This window comes from Ruditapes philippinarum, unplaced genomic scaffold (genome assembly GCF_026571515.1).
Source record: "Ruditapes philippinarum isolate M1 unplaced genomic scaffold, ASM2657151v2 ctg4923_1_1_1_1, whole genome shotgun sequence".
Taxonomy (NCBI): domain Eukaryota; kingdom Metazoa; phylum Mollusca; class Bivalvia; order Venerida; family Veneridae; genus Ruditapes; species Ruditapes philippinarum.
Window position 1 is genome coordinate 171,718 of NW_026856337.1, and position 23,179 is coordinate 194,896.

The following is a 23,179-nucleotide window of genomic DNA, read 5'->3' on the forward strand; positions in this document are numbered from 1 at the left end:
AGAGCCTACGAAATAAAGAGCCTACGAAATAAAAAGCCTACGAAATAAAGTACGAAATAAAGAGCCTTCGAAATAAAAAGCCTACGAAAATGTCCTTCTTGGCAAAACCTTGAAACATCATTTCGAGGACACAAGGTAATGGACAGTAAATATAGATACACTTTGATATCATATAAAAATCTACAAAGCTTATTGCTAAACTGTAACTTCACATTCATATAGATTATGCCAAGAACTTTCAACAAACACTGTTTTTATTCCATATTTATATTTTATTTAAAATTGTGCTAGCAGAAGCATTTTCTTATCTTTTTGTCTGACATATACACGCCAGTGGCATAAAGTTTAAATGGAGTCACAATAACTGCACAGATATGTGTTAAAGTTAATAGGTAAATGTTCATTATAGTATGCATTTATATAATTAAATTGGTCAAGAGCGGCGCAGCCTGTCACAGTCTTTGTATGTTTTCTGAGGTTCATGTCCAAACTTTAGGCACTGTTTCTTATGTCCGTTAGTGAGGAAATGGGGCACCCACCTAAAGCAAACCTTTCTTACGCCAAAACGCTTGGTCAGAATTAAATAAATATTGCCTTCTGATATGCCAATAAAGCTAGATATCTCCTTTACTGACACTCTTGCATCCTGTTCTACCATAACTTTCACAGCACAACTGTTTGCCTCGGTAGCCAAGGTTGTAGACTAATCTGAACGGTAGTCATCCTTGACAGGAATCTTTCACCTTTAAAAACTTTGACCATCTAAATAAAGATTGTGCGCTATGAAATGACATGCGGTCTTATTTTCTGTGAAAGTATTTCAGCGCAAACACTAGAAATTATGACAACTTTACGGGTTACTCTTCCGACGTTCACATTGTGCGTTAAAGATCTTTGATAAAATCCATTTTGGCATATTGATGATAGAAAATTGCTAAACATTCTTTTGGTATCCCCGTCTATACTAAAAAGTGTCGTCAAAGTTTAACTTACAAAATTTCAAGGTAAGTAATCAAAAGTTTATCAAAATCGATAAATAGTAAAAGATCAGAGTTATAATTTTTTCACTATATTGCATTATATCATGAATTATTCGTCTTTGTCCTTTCAATCTTCCCAATATAAATCCAGTTTGGTCAGTGTTACTAAATCTGTCTAAATATATTTTATTCTTTTTGCCATGCACCCAGAAACAATTTCATAAATTGTAATCAGCAATGTCATCGTTTGTGAATTTTCAGAAATTGTTTAGGTTAATCACCTGTAGGGGTTCGTGTAATATTATACCAGACTTGTCAATGTTACAATGAATTGTATGCCTACATGTTGAGCTACATGCCTCCGGATAGGTCAAAATACTTCAATCAAATCAAACTTGAGAAAAATGTACTAAGATGTAAGGAAAAGTAAAAAGTTTCAAGATTCAAGTAATATTTTACATATACTTGTGCGATTAATGACTGATTTTTCATAATTTACATCTATATTTCTACTGCGTTACTAACGCAGTAAAGGCTATTTATGCATATTTTGACCACTTTTTGGTAATTTACGCGGTTTGTAAGTACCATTGATAATGAGTAACTTGCTTCCTTTAGGTTACTTCACAATATTACACATTCAAATACATTTTCAAAATTTTCATGAAATTAGCGTGAATCTGGAGGCGTGCTGCTTTAAGTCATAAAGTATATTGATAAATATTTAATTGTTTGATGGGGCAGTAAAAAACACACATCTATATGAAAATAAATATAAAAGAAAGGCAAACACACATCTTTCGACATCAATTTTGTGGATGGGGGAATTGTAACAGTTTTCTCAGCAACTAACTTATCACATCATTAACATGTGCCTTCATACAGTGGGATTCGATTGTCGCTCATCAACTTCCTGTTTACCGACTTAGTTAAATTTTCGACCTTAATGGTCAATGGTAGAAAATTTTAGTAACATCACAGCCTCGTAAATATCAAATCAAATCAAATCAAATCAAATCAACTCAAATCAAAATTTATTTATTGTCGGTTTATATATATAACATTTCACAAAACAAGCTATGTATAGCTTTTGACCGACATACATGCATATAAACATAAAACTCATAAAAGAAGCACATTATGATAATTTTTGAAAGACAAATGGTAAAACAAGTTAAATCAATCATAATACTATAAGATGGGATGTAAATTCTACACGTAATAGTTTAAAGTTAAATAATAATAAATAATACTGACATGCTTCAGATAACATTTAGATTACTGTAATATAAATGTATAAGTGAATAAAATAATATATATCTCGATAAAAAAATGTCGAACACATTAGCCCATACATAAAATTAAATTAAATTAAAAGTTGAGTGGAGTCTGCTGATCTTGACCCAGGTCTTAGGACTGTTATAAAAGAAAGAAATAAGATACTGAAAATGAAAAGGATCACAAAATTGTGACCACTAAAAAGGTTTTTAAAAAAATAAAAATGAAAATCCCCAAATCAGATTTGGCAAGAAGTGATCAGCAGCCTCCGCACAAGCTGGCAATAAGCAAACAAAATTCAAGCACACTGGCAAATCAAAACATGTACATAAACATTTATGTTGAGAGTATTAACAAAATTTAAGCCAAATGTGAAACAATCAACTGTAAAGATAAAAATAGATTAAAAAGCAGGCAGGAAACAAAACTGAATATGGAGCTAAACTATAATGCAAGTTCATTGACAGAAAGAACATGAGCAACTCTCTCCATTCCATGCACCAATTAAACTTTTGAATTGGTTATAATTCACTTCCAGTCTGAGGTGTTGGGGAAGTGAATTCCATAGTTTTGGTGCATAGGAACGAAAAGAGTTGCTGCCATAACCGGTGGTTCTTACCTGAGGGATGATGGCTACATTTATATACCTAAAATTAAAATAATAAGTTTTTATATTAACAAGATCATGTAAAGTATGTTGGTCCTTGTTTATGAACGATTTTATGAATTTCGAGTGCTATAATTCTGATACTTCTTAATTTTAAATTTGGTAGTTATGTAATTTTGGTAATAAAATATGTTTGATTTAATGTGTTTTCATTCAATAAAAGCTGTTTTGAGTATTTTCAGCATTAATTTATTTAATTTACGAATGAAATATAAAATGGAACAGGGTCTTTCAAATAGAAATCTATTTGAAAGACCCTGAATGGAAAGAAGGTTTCATAGACAGTTTGAATATAGGTGTGAAAAAGTTTGTATTTTCAACATGTGGCGAATCGTTATTACTCCTTGGGGAATCGTTACATTACCTAAACGATATAGATTATATCAAAAGGAATACAAATGCAACCCGGCCATTTCTATCATTGATCCATTTTTATAACTATATCAGGCGAAAGTTTAAACTTTTAACATTGTAATTCTCCTCCTAAGAAGTAACTTATAAGACTATTGAGGAAAGAATGTCCGGAAGGTAATATATCTTGATTTTTGGCAGACTGCCAGTACACCATATATGGGCCAATACTTCCCTCCGCACTTACAACTGTTACATGGCACGGTGATACCACCACTGAGTACTCCCGGTAGCACCGGGCCACCTACCTCGCCGACAACTCCATCTACAGTTCCAAATACATTTGAGCAACCATGGTACGAGTCTATGATGTCAAAATTGACCTCTATCGAGACCCACCAAAAATCTATAGAAACTAAGCTTTCAAAATTAGATAAACTTGAATCTGAAATGTGTAAAATATCGCAGAAAATCTCGTCAGTTGAAACACGTGTATTATCACTTGAAACAAAAGTAACTGATACCAATAGTCGTCTCACGGAAATGGAGGTAAGCAGAAATTTTGATACGCAGGTATGTGATGAGTTGAGCAATAAACACAAACAACTTGAAAAACTCTTGAAAGCCGAAAAAGATGAAAATGCTGCGCTGGCTAAAACTGTTGAAAAATTAAAATTAGAGAATAAAAGTATGTCTGATGATATAGTAGATGTTACATCTAGGCTTATGAGGGATAGCCTCCTTTTCTTTAATTTTGACGAGGAAAAGTCACGTGATGATCGCAGAACGGAGGACTGTAAAATCAAAATTATCAATTTTTGTACATCTAAGCTCGGTATTAATGATGCTGATTTGAACAATTTGTTGTCCGTGTTTAGTAGAATAAAACTAGACATTAAAACTAAATTGTCCCTATTCGACTCTCTCGTTGTTCCAATACTATTGTATGGATCTGAAGTCTGGGGAATATATAACTGCAAAGAAATCGACAAATTGCATCTCCGTTTTTGTAAAATAGTCCTTGGTGTTCGACCTCAGACTTCCAATGCTGCTGTGCTTGGAGAGCTTGGTCGCTTTCCTTTATCTGTTATCTGTAAAGAACGTGCTCTTAAATACTGGTTAAATATAATGAAATATCCAGGGTCATTAGTACATACAATATTTTTGGAACAATGTGCTTTGTTACCTAATAATACCATGTCTACTTGGTCGTCGTCTGTTAAAAAACAACTTGATAGTCTTGGATATAGCTACTTATGGAATTCTCTAAACCTTGATATGAATTATTTGCCAATGTTAAAACAAAGGCTGCGTGATCAGTACGTTCAAACATGGAATGATACCATAATGAATCAATCTAAGTTATATTATTATAGAAAATTCAAATGTGAGTTTAAATATGAAAAGTATCTAGATATTGTTACAAATGAGCATCAAAGAAAAGAATTGTCTCGTTTTAGACTCTGTTCCCATCTTCTTGAAATTGAAAGTGGTAGATTTGCAGGTATTGATCGAAACCTACGAACTTGTAAACTTTGTTCACTTAATGTTGAATCTGAATATCATTTTTTGTTATGCTGTCCACTCTATAGAAACCTTCGTCGAAAATATAATGTTAATTATTCTTTTCCATGCATTAATAAATTTACTAGATTATTGTCTTCAAGTAATAATAGAACTATTAGGAATATTGCCAAATTTGTATTTTATGCTATGCATTTGAGAAATGAAAAACTTGCAATTATTGCTGCTTCTTAGGTTCTTGTATTATAACTGTATTGTATTACATGAATTGTATTTATGTTAAATGTAAATTGTATTATCTTGGCCATCCTTTTGTATATTGTAAATGGCCAAAGGTATATTGTATATGCCGATTTGCCAATAAACTGAAACTATTAATATTTGTAAAAATGGAAACGTGTTTGTGACGGTTCTATGCGCTTTCAACAAATATTGCCGAAGTTGTTTTGACAAAAATAGTGAAAATTTTTATATTTCTTTGCAAAATTCATATTTACTTCAGAAAATGTCACCACCCTACTAAAAAGTTTGAAAAGATGTTGGCTGACGTCTGTTTGATATAAAATGGTGTTGAAAGGGGGAACAATTTAGTGGTATTAAACCATAAAATCTCTGTTTTTCCGGTAGCACGGTTTAACAGAATTTATCCAATATATAGTCTTTATAGAAAAGTTTATAAAGGTAAAATTATTGTATTTAAACATATATAAAGCAAATTTCTGCTTCATAAAACCTAATTTTAATTGCATTTTAATTTGATTTCTAGTTTTTGGAAAATTTTAACTTAAATTATGTATATTGTTTATTGTAGGTGTTAGAGATTATTGCTGTAAAAAATCAATTATGGCTGTTTCAAAGTTGATACGGATGTAAACGAATGGTTTGTAAATGAATTACCACGTCAAATGTTCAATGATTTGTTCTCCATTCATTTAGACATATGATTCAGTTTGTTCAAAATGATGAGATGTGTCATATATCTTTCTACAGCTGGTGTTACTTGTACTTTATTTTCGATTTTATCAGTTTTCAATTTATCAGTTTATGAATTCTTTTTAAATTTTAGCGATGTTCCCGACTTTTAAAGTTTAGAAACGATATAATGTAGCCATAAATTTTGCAGACTTAAAATGACTAAATTGGAGTGTCTACGGGAATATTATTATGTCTAATTTTTTTTTCAAAAGACGAAGCGGGCCTCTCAAAGCGACCTGTTACTTATACAGGACTTATTACAGATAATCTTTATATCGAGCTCGACGAGCTGGCCCGAAGGGCCTGCTCGCAAAGCTAGCTTTACGGTAACGCGAGTACCTGTGAAGTGCTGGTTTTGAAAACTTTCGTCCGAAGTACTGAATTGGACACATCGCAACTTTTCGAATTACAAGAAAACGATAAAAGCCGATGTACTCTCATTGAAAATGGAAGCGTAGACTGGTGTCCTGCGCACTTATATAGGAACCAAAATAGAAAGGGGGAACCAGAATAAACGGAAGCAGTGTATAAAATACCGAATGACAATTTTAAAATGTAAAATTAAAATGAACGCTTATTTTATATTACGGTAAAAGAAAATTGAGCTCGCTTTGAGGCTTGCCTTTTTCATATTATACCTGACGTTAATAATATAAAATGAGACAAAGTATATGAATGGGGAGGTCGTTAAAGAAATCGCCCATTTTTCTGTTTTAAAGGTGTCATAATCACTGATAATGACTCATTCGATATTTCATGCACTGCTTTCGGATCGGATCCGTTATCACTTGGAATACTCGACAATTATTATTAATCCAAAAAGCTGCGGTTGTTTGTTATCTTAATACCCCACCTATTATCATTAAGTTACAATGAAAATGGCGGAGCCCGACTAGAACTGACACTGAAAATTTCATTGATAGGTACAAATTCTATATATTCTTTGTTTTTTATTTGATTTTCTTTGAAAAACAGACATGTAGTCTATAGCTGGGCAAGCCAAAGTCCGGTCCCTGCCTTTGACTTCCTTTTATTAATAAGACAAAGCCTCAAAGCAAGCTCTTTGACAGAAATTATGGTACATAATAATAATTATAATTTAAACCCATTGCTGTTTTCAATACACTTAGAACTGCAAACTTCAGGCCACACTCATCACAACAACTGGTTCTCTGTCCAGGGCTAGCTCTGACAAATTTTTTCTTTGAGCCAATTTTTTGCGTCGAATATAATTGCCTGTCTGTATTTTATTTTCGAATCAGGCAATGGTATCATGGCATGAGATATTTTGAAAAACATAAACTATATCCAACTTTATTTTGGTTAAGTTACATTTTTATCAAATTAACAAATCTTACATCTATAAATGACAGTCAGTTATCATATAATAGCTTAGAGTTCAGTAATTGTAACATTTGCCAAAAGTTAGGCAGCATCGTTCAATCTTATTTTTTTTCAAGAATACTCTGTTAAGCTTCAAACAGTGTCCTATTATGTTCCTATAGAAGTGAGCATGAGACCAGTCTACGGATCCGTTTTCAATCAGAATTCCTCGGCATTTATCCTTCTCTTGTATGTCGAAAATTTAGGATTGGTCTATTTCCCATGATTTGCAGTACTTCCAGCGAAACTTTTCAAAACCATCACTATCTAGCAGGTACTTGTGTTACGTAAAGCTCGCTTTGTGAACAGGCCCTTTGGCCAGCTCTTTTAGCATGCTATTATGTATTTAGTAAACCAATCAGGTGCAAAAGTTATATTAGTCTGCACAAATTTCAGGAAATGTACTTTCACAAATCTGGATATTACGATTAATGGTAATCGGCAATGCTTTTCGATGGGAACCCCATAATGAGGAAACAGGAGAATCAGTTTTCAGGTTTATTATAAATAATAATGCAGGTAACCTGCTAGTACTGATTCCTCAGGTGTGCTCCAAATATCATTAGGCAGGGAACCAAAATAACTTGATGAAGAGCAGGCAAACTTATTACCCATAATTTTGCTGTACTTCTGGCAAAAGTTTTCAAAATCATCACCTAAAGATATTTGCATTTCCATAATTCTCGCATAGCTCACTATAGCCTTATCATTATATACACCGACACTTGGGGTTATGTTAGTCGCTCTCTTTTATCCTGGAAGGGTTATGTTAGTTGTTCTGTTTATCCTGGAATAGACCCAGGCCATCCTTAAAAAAATGTTCGTTTGTAGTAACGCGACCGACTCACAAAATTTGCCCCTACTCAAATTTTTTTTCATGGTCTGGATAAAAAATTTTTTTTTTTGAATCAGAAAATTATGCATTGTGCTTTGTTTTAATTCTTTCAAAGGTTAATAGAAGAAATAAAATGTAGTTCTTATTAAAGTAGAATTCAGTTATCAATTTATTAATTGTTACCAGATTATCAAAGCATATATTGTCCAGCATTTTGAAATTCCATGACCTACCTACCCACCTTGAAAATTCTGGGTCGGGTTACTGCAAACAAACATTTTTCAGGATGGCCCCAGGAGTCTACACCGAGGGCTCATCCTGGAGAGCGATTCAGAAGAAAACTTGTTGTGCTTAATCCTATTTCTCTGTCCGGATATCTTGGGGAGAAGTCAAATTTGCAGGGGGAAAAAAAGAATCCCCATTAATATGTACTTGAGGATGTCATGTAGAAAGTCTGTATCCACCCATAGGCAGACTACTTATTATCATGAGTGAATCAAAGCGTTGCTTTATATTAGTATTACTACGCTTGTACCTGTCTTGTATAACGAAAGATCGCTTACATAATAATCACTTCATCAGCCTGTGTGACAATTTATCAATGTTTATAGGGTTTTTGGTTGTATTTATACAATTACACCTCTGTCTGATTAACTCAACATGTGCCATTTTATCTAACTGATGTACTTAATGCTTTTTGATGTAGGTGTTAAATGCGATTTTAAGTCTGTGACAGTAAATATGATGGGCTATAAAGTTTCATAGCTATTGAAAAAACAACTCCCAAAGTCCGTAAGTGAAGTGAAAAAAAATCAATTTCATTATATAAACAGCAGCTTGATAAAAAACTATCATGATAACCTTGATTGATTTCAACCTTTAGACATCATATTTTAACGTCGCCAACTATTTAAAATCATAATGGACAATAAGGTTGTATGGCATTGCATGCCCTCTGTAAAGAAATGCCAATTTGACACAGCTTAGGCTAGCGTCCCTGCTAAAACTACCAATTATGATCTTCTTGAACATTGTAAAAGTTTGCCATTATTTATTTTATCATTGGGGAAAAATTCTACTGTCAATTTTTTTAAACGAAAGCTGGTTATTGTAATCCCGAAGTTGGCAGACAGGAGGGTGGGCATCAAATTTTGGGTTTCCGCTCAATAATTATAACTTGAGCTTGCTTTGGCCTATTGACAATAAACTTGGTGTATGGGTAAGTTTATATTAAGAGGCAGCTTGGGAATGCTACCCAGGTGTCTGTAAAGTGTAATCAAGGTCTAGGTCACTGTTGCTAAAAATAGAAGTTTCCGCTCAATAATTTCAGTTTGCTTCGACCTGTTGTTGCCAAAATTTGTATCTGGGTAGCTTATACGAAGAAGCAGTTTGGAATTGCTAGCCAGATTGCCTGCTGCACAGTAAATGGGCCAATTTTTCAAAAATACATGTAATGCAGGCTTTTTCAAAAAATATATTGCATTTTCTATTATTTTTTTGTGTATTTACAAAAGACTAACTATAAAGCAAATGTGCCCAAAATTTTTTTGGGATAGCATTACCCAAAATAAAAATACAGACATTTTTATACCCTAAAAATGTCCAATTTTACATGTAATGTGTTAGCATCTGTTTTTTTTTTGGTGTTTTTAGAATTAACACCACTATTATCTGTTTTAATTTATCACTTAAATCTTTCTACATGCACATAGAAAATTTAATAACCTTTCCAGTGATATATAATACTTGGTATACATCATCCAGGTTTTTATCGTTAAGATGATTTTAGTAAAATCAGACTTATGTAATGCATCAGTTTTTTCAAAATTCAGTTGTTAAGTAAACAAGTATAACCTTTAAGCAATTACAAATAAAATAGTACTTTATTGTCTCAATCTAATGAAATATGAATTAAAAACATATGTTAAGTGTTTTCAATTAAAATTTTTAAACATTTTACCATAGTAGCATTATAGTGGGAAAAAAAAATTTTGTGATGAAAAAACTGTATCATCCGTCCCCCTCTCATAAAAATATCCAATTATAAAACAATACTCATAAAAAACAATGTTTCTTGTGCTTAATGATAGCCTTACTATGAAAATGTTACAAAAATTGCCAATTTCTATGTTTATAAGAAGAAAAATACAATAATGAAAAAGTTGTCTGTAACATCCGTCCCCGTAACATCCGTCCCCCTATATAAGGTGCTTATTAAATCTCACATAAACTGTAACTGAAAAGGGAATTTTACACTAAAACACCAAAGTTACTTTGAAAAATGAAGAAATAACAGAAATAAAGCACTGAAATGATGTATTTATGAAAAAAAAAAATATTTGTGAACACTAAATTTCTTAATTTTGAAAAAAAATCAGTATCTTTTGCTCTGAAAACAAAATTATTTACTTTGAAATAAAATTTGTATGTTATTTTTTTCAAGTGGACCAACGAGTTTAATAAGATAATATTTAAGCTTATATGAATTTATAACAAATATAATCTTTTGTTATTCTGTGTTTACAAACTAAGGGTACAGAAGGGGACGGATGTTACAGAATTGATTTACAGTAATACAAAACTTATCTTGTTCTTATCAGACCTGGGGATGATTACATTGATCAGTAATTGATTAAATTACAATTACAGTCTAACTTGCCCATGCGATCATGTGTATTAAGCAACTTTTGTCTTAAACGACCACTTTAAATTCCCCCCGATCATTTTCTCTCTATATCTTTAATGTATTAAGCGACTTTTGCTCAACGCGACCAGCGACCGCTATTTAGTCACCTAATTGACATCAATCTTTTCATTAAACGACCACTTTTACCTGTCAAGTAATTGTGTTTTTAGAGAACGCCACCTCGTTATGTCACAAGTGTAGGCAATCAAAACACAACAATAAACGTGTGAAAAACTCTATTTCCCATACCGTTTTAGCGTATACAAATGAAGTTAAGTATACCCGTGACGTGTATTATCCAATAATATCGGATAAACAATGCAACGCTCCTCCCATACTGAGATGGTGTATACGCTTCGCTTGTTGACATTTAGACTGCATTGAATTGACCTTGAACTTGATCAGCCATTAAATTAATCGTAACAAATAGATGTAGCGCCAATAGTTGTATTGTGATTTGGTATAAGAATACCGCGTGTTACATGAGTTACTTCCCTTTGTGTTAGTTTTGCCATTTGCTCTGTAATAAAGTTAAATTGTTCGTTGGTGATTCTTTCTCCTTACTGGCGTGGCGGCAGCTGTGTTAATAAAGAAACAACGCCTGTTCGATGCTAAAAAGACTTTTTCGTTAGCCACTCTACCAAAAATCTGTACGGAGGCGGAATAAGCTCAATCAAGGAGTCCAACGAGGCAGTTTTTACCAGTAACTGTTTACAATTTATCTTGCAAATACAGCAGTGTATAAAGAAGCTATTACTTACACTTCGTGACTTAAAACTGTAACTATGGCAACTCAGCGCGCTCCTAAGCAGTGGCGTCTCACTAAGAACGAGACTATAACGTCATTCGAGTCGTGGCGTCAGAATCTCCAATATACACTTTCTCTTGACGCCAATTTTGCTACTTACTTGGTCGATGGAGCTACTTGGTTAAAGAAGACAAGTAACAACCCGGTTCGTGGCTTTACAGACGACGGTGAGGATGTTCCTCAACAGGCACGGAGAACAGCCGCTCAAAAAGTAACACATTTAGAATTGATGCTGGGCCAAATTGCTAACTTTTGTCCTGTGATTTCTAGAAATACCATAGTAAAAAATTCTACATGCATGAATGACATTTGGCAGGCTATTCGATTACACTTCGGTTTTCAAACCAGTGGCGGTCATTTTTTGGACTTTGACGGTATAAAATTAGAAACCTGGAGAAAGACCTGAAGATCTTTACCAGCGTCTATACAGTTTCGTTGAGGACAGCATGCTCACTACTACAAGTAGAATAAGCCATCATGGAGAGGTCCCAACTTCTGACGAGGAAATGACTCCAACTCTTGAAAATATGATTGTGTTGACATGGCTCAGGCTTGTTGATAAGAATTTACCAATCCTGGTAAAACAGCGGTACGGCACTGAGCTTCGGTCAAAAACGCTGTCTTCATTAAAACCAGAAATTTCTCAGGCACTTGACAGCTTATTGGACGAAATTCAAGTTTCAAATGAGGCAAAAGTACTTCGTTCCACATTCCATAAACCTGGTTATACAAAACAAAAACAAAAGCCAAAAAGAATGCCCTTTGTGCAAGCAAGCCGGACGTCAGAAGTTCAATCATTTCTTAAGTGCCTGCAAATACCTACCTGAAGAGGACAAACAGTACATGACGAAGGTGCGACAAATGGCAGTCATCGACTCTGACAGTGAGTCGGAAACCGACTCTGAAAGCATCCCAAGTGCTCAAAAAACAGTCACATCGGTAACACGTAGAGTCGGCACAAAGCAGTCTCCAGCTATAAAGATGTTTCATCGGCACTTTCCTGTTACCATAACGCTTGATACCGGTGCTGAATCCAGTATGATCAAGCATTCTTTTGCAAAGTACATTGACGCACCCATCATGAAGAGTAATCAACATGCTACCCAAGCTGATGGTGTAACCCCATTAGACATTATCGGCGAAACACACATTACTTTGTCACGGGGCGCCTTTGAGTTTCAGTTGGATGCCCTTGTTGTTGCTGACTTAGATGTAGACATTCTTGGCGGTGTGACCTTTATGGCCGCTAATGATATTTCAACACGCCCAGCAAAACAGCAGATAGTCTTGCATGATCGTGAAATTGTCCATTACGGCACAACCTCTCATGCCGATTCTAAACACAGGGTGCGCAGAACCCAAGTTTCCTTCGTGTTCCATGCTCCGGGGTCTTCATAGGTTACCTGGCTTAGGTCATTTGTAGAATTGGTCATCCCCAGTGATGTCGATCCTGAGGGATCATTTGCTCTTGAGCCAAAATGTGAACACAACTCTTGGTTGTCAATCCAAATTGTTGATGCTGACTGTGGTAAGATTCGTATCGTTAATACCACTGGTGAGCCCGTAGCAACCCGAAGACATGAGCATGTGTGTAATGCAAGACATACTGAAACTATGTATGAAAGCAGTACAGACCATTTAGAAACAAAAACAATGTCAAAAAATTTGAATCATGGCAACTACTCAAAAACCGTTGTGCTTGACCCGGATAACACTCTAACCAATGAGACCAAACAGAAGTTTCGTACTACTCTGTATGAGTTTGACAATGTTTTCAGCCCACACCTAACTGGATACAATGGAGCAGTAGGCCCTTTGAAGGCAACAGTGAACATGGGGCCTGTTCTTCCCCCTCAGAGGAAAGGACGAGTACCTCAATACTCTAAAGACAAGCTTGTTGAGCTTCAAAGTAAATTTGATGAACTGGAAGAACAAGGCGTGTTTGCTCGACCTGAAGATACTAATGTTACCGTCGAGTATCTTAACCCATCATTCCTGGTTAAAAAGCCACAAGGCGGATTCAGATTGGTGACCGCATTTGCTAATGTAGGGCGGTATATAGCAAGCCACAGCCTTCGTTAATGCCTGACGTTGAGTCTGTTCTAAGATCAATAGGCCAATGGCAGTATTTGATAGTTTCAGACTTAAAAAGTGCATTCTATCAGATTCCCTTGCCCGTGAGTCGCTTAAGTACTGTGGAGTGTCTACACCATTTAAAGGTATCCGTGTATACACCAGATGTGCAATGGGAATGCCTGGCTCAGAGACGGCCCTCGAGGAGCTCATGTGCCGAATTCTGGGAGATCTACTCCAGGAGGGTATTGTTTGCAAGCTTGCAGATGATCTCTACTGTGGCGGTGACACACCTGAACAGCTACTTCACAATTGGCGTCGTGTACTCGCTGCACTCGATAATAGTAACATCAAACTAGCCCCATCAAAAACAGTTATCTGCCCTAAATCAACCAATGTGCTAGGCTGGATTTGGTCAGAAGGGAATTTGTCTGCTAGCCCACACCGTGTAGCTACACTTGCTTCATGTCAGCCTCCGGAAAATGTCCGCGGTTTAAGGTCGTTCATCGGAGCATACAAAGTCTTAAGCAAAGTTGTCCCTGAATGTTCTATCTATCTTGCCCCACTAGACGATTTGACAGCCGGTCATCAATCGCAAGACAAAATACGATGGGATGATCAAAGTCTCGAGCATTTCGAAAGGGCAAAACGTGCATTAAACGACCATAAGTCAATCGTCATCCCCCAACCAAATGACAAATTGTGGATTGTAACAGACGGATCGGTAACCAGGCGTGGTATTGGTGCTACGTTGTATGTTATGCGAAACAACAAGCTACGATTAGCAGGATTTTTTAGTGCGAAGTTGCGCAGACACCAAGTTACCTGGCTACCGTGTGAAATTGAGGCTTTAAGTAGGGCAGCCATTAAACACTTCTGTCCGTATATTGTGCAATCATCAAAAGCAGCATGCGTTCTTACAGACAGTCAGCCCTGTGTTCAGTCAGTTGAAAAGCTCTATAGGGGTGAATTTTCTGCCAGTCCAAGGGTGACGTCATTTCTGTCTAATGTGAGTAGATATCAGGTGGTCGTACAACATTTAGCAGGCTCTGCTAACGTACCAAGTGATTTCGCCAGTAGAAACGCGCCAGATTGTACGGAAGTACGATGCCAGATTGGTTCCTTCATACGCGCTATGGAAGATTCAGTTGTGCGTTCCGTCAATGTTGACGATATTGTCAACGACACTGCCCGCTTACCTTTTACTACTAGATCGGCTTGGCGTGATATCCAGGGTGAATGTCCAGACTTGCGTCGCGTGCACTCACACTTAAAGCAAGGGACTAGACCGTCCAAAAAATTAACAAGCATAAAAGATGTTAAACGGTACTTGCAGGTGGTTACTATTTCAAAAGATGGTGTTTTAGTTGTGAAGCGTTCTGAACCATTCTCTTCCGAGAAAGAACAAATAGTTGTACCACGTTCCGTTCTTGATGGACTTCTTACCGCCATGCACGTCAAGCTTGACCACCCTACAAAGCATCAGTTAGACTTAGTTGTGCGAAGATACTTCTTTGCTTTAGATATAAACAAGGCTATCGAGCGTGCAACTAGCTCGTGTCACACGTGTGCTTCCCTTAAGAAATTCCCCAAATCATTAGTACAGCAGTCGAGCGAGGATCCCCCAGAATCCGTCGGATTAGCATTCGCAGCTGATGTCATGAAGCGTAGTAAACAATGCATTCTTGTTGTACGAGAAGCCGTAACATCATACACAAAAGCTGTCATGGTTGACAATGAACAAAAAGTCACTTTACGTAATGCTTTAGTGTGTTTAATGATGGATATGCATCCAATTCATGGTCCACCTGCTGTGATTAGAGTTGATCCCGCACCCGCCTTTGTTACGCTTCGCGATGATGAGCAGTTAAAACAGGCTAATATAGTATTAGACATAGGTCGTGTTAAAAACGCCAACAAAAACCCGGTTGCTGAAAAAGCCATAGCTGAATTAGAGGACGAGATAGTTCGCGTCCAGCCCGGTGGCGGGTCTATTTCTGAAGTTCAACTGGCCACCGCCGTGAACCACCTACACTGCCGTTTGAGACGAAAGGGAATCTCTTCCCGTGAACTGTGGACACAACGTGATCAGTTTACGCACAGCCAAATCCCTATAAGTGATAGAGATGCTATTCTTTCTCAAAATTCTGCTAGAAACAAAAACCACTCGTATAGTGAAAAGTCGAAGTGTTCGTCATATCGGACACAAATTGTGAAACCATAGAAATAGGTGATATAGTGTACTTATACTCCGACAAAACTAAACATGCTTCTCGACAGCGACTGGTAACCAATTACGCTCTACCTCATACAAAGTGAAAAGATCGGAATGTTTTCGTTTGCCTTCTGATATATGTGATATATCTGATAACATCCCAAATCTGACAGAATCTGATTGTGATAGTGATTCGGAGATATGTGAAGGATTAACTGTTCAGGACGACAATGCACCTGTAACTCTTACAAATCCGTTCGATTCTGACGATGAGAGTTGTTCCCCTTTGATCGTTATGGAGCAAGTTCACGCAGATGATCACGACGTCGCGGTAGACGATAGTGTATCACATACTAGTAGACCACAGCGTTCTCGGAAACCCCCTAAGTACTTAAATGATTATGTGTGTTAATTACTTTGCAATATGTGACAACATTAACTCACCATTCCACACGAATTTAAAGTTTTGTTCAACGCTAGATCTAGTTTAATACCAAATGTTGTTTATATTGAAATAATGTTATTGTTATAACAATCTTGAAAGTGTATTTTAACTTTCTGTCGACATTATGCATGTTCAAGTTAATCCCACACATGTTTCAATATTGTTGAGTTTTTACAAAAGCTTTATTTCTTCTTTCAATCTAGTGTTATAAGTAATCACACGTTTTAGTTGTTCACTACTTAAGCAAGTACTATAGAAGTCATGTGTGTGTAATTATATATCTTTATATATATCTTTACTGATCTGATACTGTTTGAATATACCTCGTCAAACAAAATGTTTTCATTTCAAAAGAAAAGAGGTAGCGCCAATAGTTGTATTGTGATTTGGTATAAGAATACCGCGTGTTACATGAGTTACTTCCCTTTGTGTTAGTTTTGCCATTTGCTCTGTAATAAAGTTAAATTGTTCGTTGGTGATTCTTTCTCCTTACTGGCGTAGTTTGTTTATTTCAAATGAAAAAATGCACAACAGAAAACATCTTCACTAATAGGGAGAAGTTAATAAATTCTGGAAAAAATGTCAAACATGTACGTAATAGATCAAAACTGTTTTGTCAATAAATATCAGAACGTTATTTTTACATTTGCATCCGTTTAGATTATCAAAGCGTACTTATTATTCAACATTTATATAAAAATGAAGTTGAAAAACAATCCCATCGAATAAAAAAGATGTCATTTATAAATTTTGACTTTTATATCATGCTGACTGTATTAAGAGACCGTTTCATTAAGCGACCGTTTTTTGTGTTTCCCTTGCCCGGTCGCTTAATACACGTTGGACTGTACTTTCAGATTTTATTGTAATTGATTAAGATTGATTACTCACATTTGCCTCTGTAATCAATTGAATTACAATTACTTTTAAGAGAGTAATTGATTGATAACTGATTACATTGAATGTACATTAAACCATCCCAGAATTAAGACCACCCTGCTATTAAGACCATTTTTAAAAATATTCTTTAAGTCAATGGTTTCGTGATCCAGATTTAACCCCCTGCTTATTCACTTTTAAGACCACCATTATTAGCCAGTCCAATTTTTTATTTTAATTTTAATGTGACTATTGAGACCTCTGATATTGAAGTCAACACCTATCTAGATCTTAAATTTGTTGTTATGATATGCTTGAATGCTCTTTAGCAAGACACTTGATTTCACAAGGTGTGAAAAACTGTTATTGGGTTATTGTATGAAATTAGGTGAGAAGGTCAATTTTAGAGTGGTACATTGTTGCTTTCAGCACATTTATTTTTTGAAAATTTAAATTTTCATTTGATTTATGTACATCATATATTAAGTGATACTGTAAAATTAACGTTAAATTTCTCCAGAAATATGTTTTCCTTTTATCAGATTAAATATCAAAGCATTCTTTGATAGTTTCTTTTATAATGTATTTGTAGATACATATAAATAAACATATTGTTTATTCATACAAAATGACTAAAGTAGACCATGGTCTTAAAGTATGTAAGCAATGATAAGAATGTTCACTTTTATCAGTCTAATTGAGGATTTTTACTGTATAACTAAAAAACAAAAGTTAAACTGTATAATTTAAAATAAAGGCATCCTTTGAACTTAAAAAGTTTCCTTTTAAATCTGAAAGTAATCAATGTCAATCAAAATGTAATCATAATTACTGACTGAATTTAAGCTGTAATTGATTAATTACAATTAATGTAATCAGTTTTGGGCAAGGTAATCAATTACATGATGATTACAGTGTAATCATGTAATCAATTACAAAATCAATGATTACAGTTAATGATTACCCCAGGTCTGGTTCTTATGATGCATGACAGAGAAGTAGTAAGCTTTGCAACTGTATAGGAATGTTTCACACAACAAATAAAATACTATTAAAAAAAATTAGAAGAAAGAAACACAAAATCCATAACAGGATATATAGAAAAAGGTGCAAACAATAGAGATGTTGAAAGTACCTTTGTGATTAAAATTGGTCAATTGTTAAAACATAAAGTCTTTAGCCTTAAATAGTTAACAAACCATGTATCCCAGCCCCTCATAAAACAGTGGGATATGGATCCTAACTCTATACACACAGAAGGGGCTGGCACTTTCTTGGAAGTTAACGAGCTGTATATTGGGAGCCTTGTATATTGGGAAGCGTGATATATTACAAAACAGTAGGGGTGCCAATTAAGGGTGATATTTATTATGCTTAAAAACAGTGGGAGGGACTACCATATCTGTCAAGAATATCTGTCATTAAGTATTAAAGTTGAAGATCAATTTTAAATTAGTCAAAGGATTTATTGAACTTCAAAAATTTATAGGCTAAATAATTATGTAGTCAATGAAAAATAAACAAATAAAGAAATATAGTTCAACACCCTGATTAAAATTTTTAGATTTTTTTCCCCCAAAAAACTCAAGCACAATTTCATACAATTTGACCCATTTAATTATTGTAAATAAAGTGAAAGAAACTTTAAGTAAAGGATATGGTAAGGATTCCTGTAATGAAAAAGGTTGGGATAATTGAGAAAATTATTCTGTAAATAAACCCTTCGCAAATTATTTTGCACCTATTAATTTTATTGAATGACAAATTAGTTCAAGTTAAGCAGCTCATGTACACTGAAATATATACACAGAGAATTGTTAAAAGTTAGAAATAATGAGATTATGATACTGAATCATAATGAAATATTTGGATAATGCTGCTAACATCCCACATTAATTTACTTAAAATTTCATGAAATCTATAGAACTTAATTGCAGCAATTTAAAATCTTATAATTTTTAATGAAAATTTTTAATTGTGTATAATTTATGTATTTAGTAATGAGAAATTCATGCTTGCATATGTTTCAATCTGAAAACTTCTTATTTACTTCACACTGTATCATATCTTTTACAAAATTAATATAAATCTTATTATTTAACTAAAGTAATTTGTAAATAATTTCATGTATAGAAAGATACTGTTGGTATGACATTCTCTCTTTAACGTTTAATGCATTATCTGGAAACAAAGATTCTTTATTTAATTAGCAATGTTTTTATTTTATTCCAAACATTTCAATGTTCATTCAAATGTAAGATAAATGGAAGAAAACTAAGTCAATGCAACTTTTCGTAGTGAAACGCAAATAGTAAGAAACTACATAATTGTTGGGTATATTTCTACATTTTTCTCATAATTTGTTCAATTATTTTACATTTATTGTACTGTAAAAAGCATATACTCTTATAAATTTCATTACTTTAAAATAAAACCAAAAAAAGTATGAACTATGAGCTTAAAACATCTAGTGTAACATCCGTCCCCCCAAAAATGTAACATCCGTCCCCCTGAAACAATTCATTTTTGGATTATCTGACAAGAAATGTACATAAGAAAGTCCTATAATTTCTACTGGTTTATAAGAAATGTGTTTGCATATTTGATTTAAGTATGATTTTGTGTACCTATCCTTGTTTTTTTTCACTCTGTTTCTAACATGTTTGAAAATTTCATTTTGTGTGAAAATTACTGAAAATTTGAAAGCAAATATTTTTATATCTAAGATGAATTTTCTGGATTTTTTTGTAACATTTATTAGAACACATAATATTTTGATAAAATAAAGAGAAATAATACAATTTTTATTATAAACTAAGATATTCAGACTTAAAGTATATCTTTGTAACATCCGTCCCCTACCCGAACAGTCTGCAAGAGATGTAATATTTTGAAAAAGGTATCCAAAAAGTTATCCTTTCTTTCCAAAAATATTGTTATAGACACCCTAACTTGGTACTTAAAAAGAGCAAATATTGTCTTGTATGTTTAACTTTATTTTTTGACTTAGATGCTAACACAATTGGCCCATTTGCTGTGCAGCAGGCAAGATGTGTTTTATCAAGGTCAAAGTTACTTTTGCTAAAATTATAAATTAAGTTTTCGCTCAATAACTTCAGTTTGCATTGACCTATTAACACCAAGCTTAGTATGTTGGTAGCTTATATCAAGATGCTACTTAAGATTGCTACCCAGATTACTGTATGATAAAGGTCAATGTCACTGTTGGTAAAAATAGAAATTCAATTTCCACATAATAACTTAAGTTAGCTGTGACCTATTGACACCAAATTTGGTATGTTGTTAGTTTTTATCAAAAAGCAACTCTGGATTGCTACCCAGATGTCTTTGATTAAGGTCAATGTCACTCACTCAGTTGCTGGAAAGAGATTCAGTCTCCGCATAATAACTTGAATTTGCTTAGACATATTGATACCAATTTTAGTGTATGGGTAGCTTATATCAAGATGCAACTTGGGATTGCTACCCAGGTGTCTGTGAACAAGGTCAAGGTGACTGTTGCTTAAAAAATGAATTTAAATTTTCGCATAATAACTTTAGTTTGCTTTGACCTATATACCAAACTTGCTGTGTGGGTAGCTTATATTAAGATGCAGCTTTATAGGATTGACAATCTTTACAAAAATTTGTATGTGAGTACATGAGGAGAAGTTTAAAACAACAGCTGATTCAGATTAAGGCCCAATAAATCAATCAACATTAACACACTTTAAACATATAATTATTGTAACGTGCACCGAGAAATTGCCTATATTTCAAATATCGTATTATCTATAAAAGTGTAATTAATATATAAATATATAATTTTCCTCAGGACTACCTTGTCACTATGATTTGTAAGAAATGATCCGTAAATGATTTCACAAAAATATTAATTATATTTGAAATCAAGAGTATTTTTATAAACAGGTATTTTTATATTTAAATACTAAAACTTATCCGCCAGACGTCTTAAAACTATCAAATATTCTTCAGCTGTATTTTATCTCTCAGTTCCTTTCATATCAATAAATATCACGAAAACAGTAAACAATATTTATATTTATGCAACCCGGTTTTTCACTTAACTAACTGCTTAACTATTCCCTATGGGAAGGAAGCTCGTAGCAAGTTAATAACAACAAAATTACAAAAATAAAATATTAATTTACTTTAAACAAGTTCTCTAATCAACCTCAAATTCAACTCTCCCATTCTGCAATAAAACTCTGGTATATATACGCATAGACAAATCCATTTACAAAGGGTCAACAGGTTATCCCATTATTGATACTCATTCCCTTAAAAGCGTCTCGATCATATAAAAACGTTTTCCTTACGTTATTATTCAAATAATGAGCGTCTAATAAATTCTTTTATAAAATCTATAATAAATGTTTTATACCTATCGACGGATGACAACATGTTTAAATTATTCACAATCTGATATTAAATAAAACTAGATCTGTAAGTATCAAACACTTTTACCTGATAAAATATAAAGCAAACTGTCGTTTGATAAATAAATTGCTGTATCAATGGCGATTATTCAACAAAGGGGAGTAACTATGTATAATCATTACATTACCCACGCCTCCGTTTATATGCGTCCCGCATATTCATCTATATATACAAAACAACAAAACTTTTAATCTCTTTTTATACTCGTATATTTCAAACTAACATCATTCATTTTTTTTTTATACATAAATCGAACAACTTCTTAACTTCTTCTTAAGCTTTATCCGTCTAAACATAAAAATAACGTAGATTACTACATGTACTTTTAAATCAAATCAAATCTTTACATTTATTCTTTAATAATGTATAACATATTATGAATCATTTCTTTCTTAAACTGTAGTTCCTCCTTCTTCATACATTTATTCTTTGATAATGTTTAACATATTATGGATCATTTCTTTCTTGAACTGTAGTTCCTCCTTCTTCATCCTTTCTGTAGACTCTAATCTAGCAAATTCTAATTCTGTTCGCCTTCTCTCTAATTTAACCTTCTCCAATTCATACTCTAATTTCATCTTATTTATCTCATTACTTTCCTCTTGATCATTCACACTTGTATTTAATTCCCCATCATCCTCTACCTGAACCGACTCACCAACATCTCTCTCAGGCTCCGCACTCTTCCCCACAGTTTTCCCACCACTCACTGATCCCAACTCACGTGTTCTCTTCAACATTGCGGCCGTAACCGCTGCCTTTCTGAACAAGGGTCCAACCATTTTCCTTTGCTCTGTCCCAACAACAGGTTGGGGCCTTGTTAATTTCCTTACGAGCCTTCCTTCGAAAACACGTTCTTTACCACATAACTTCTCATCAATATTTGTATCAACACAGCTCTCTGACTTATTCATTACTATACTTTTATCATTATTATTCTTGTCAATATTTTTCTCACTATCACTGATCTCTTCCAAAACTGACACATCTGGACTACTGCCTATATCATCAAGATAGTCTAATTCCTCATCCACATCAGATACTTGTTTCTCATTTTCATCTATAACCATATCATCAATATCAACATGCTGATCTATCAGATTGTCTTCTTCTGATTTATTTCCATTGTCAATTTCCGTATCAATATCTTTGTGATTTGTAGCAATCTCTTTCTTCTCATGTTGTCTTGCTCTATGTAGCTTTGCATAATATGCCTTCTTAAATGTTTTCCCACAAATATCACATCTTTATTTCTTTGATTAACCCCCCCCCCCTTCCCCGGTCTCCTGTCCCCTTCCCCTTTGTGGGCCTATTATTATTTTCTTTGAATTCCTAATCAGTTACAAATTATTTATCATTTAATGATTAACGTGTCGTTGCCCTGTCCTTTTTATGTTTGGGGTCCGCCTGGGCTCCGTGCCATTGGTTCTTGTTGCTGGGTCATATGGGGGTTGCGTTCATTGAACGCCGCCTTTCCTTGTTGATCTTGTTTTTCATATATTATATTGGTCTTTCTGTTATACACTTCAAGATATGTTCTTCATACTTTGACAGAGCGAGACTCATCTTACATACTGCACAAATTACTTTTGGACTTATAACCTTTGCATTAGCCATCC

At 34.2% G+C, this 23,179-nt stretch overlaps 1 protein-coding gene across 1 annotated transcript in view; it reads left to right on the forward strand.

Moving 5' to 3' along the window:
- The first annotated feature begins 5,553 nt into the window (after positions 1 to 5,553).
- Positions 5,554 to 23,179, forward strand: part of LOC132746244 (sarcolemmal membrane-associated protein-like) — a 69,752-nt gene continuing 52,126 nt past the window's right edge. The window contains exon 1 of the mRNA XM_060735328.1: positions 5,554 to 5,680. Coding sequence (XP_060591311.1) covers positions 5,678 to 5,680 — 3 coding nt within the window. The 5' untranslated portion in view covers positions 5,554 to 5,677. The remainder of the gene's footprint in view (positions 5,681 to 23,179) is intronic.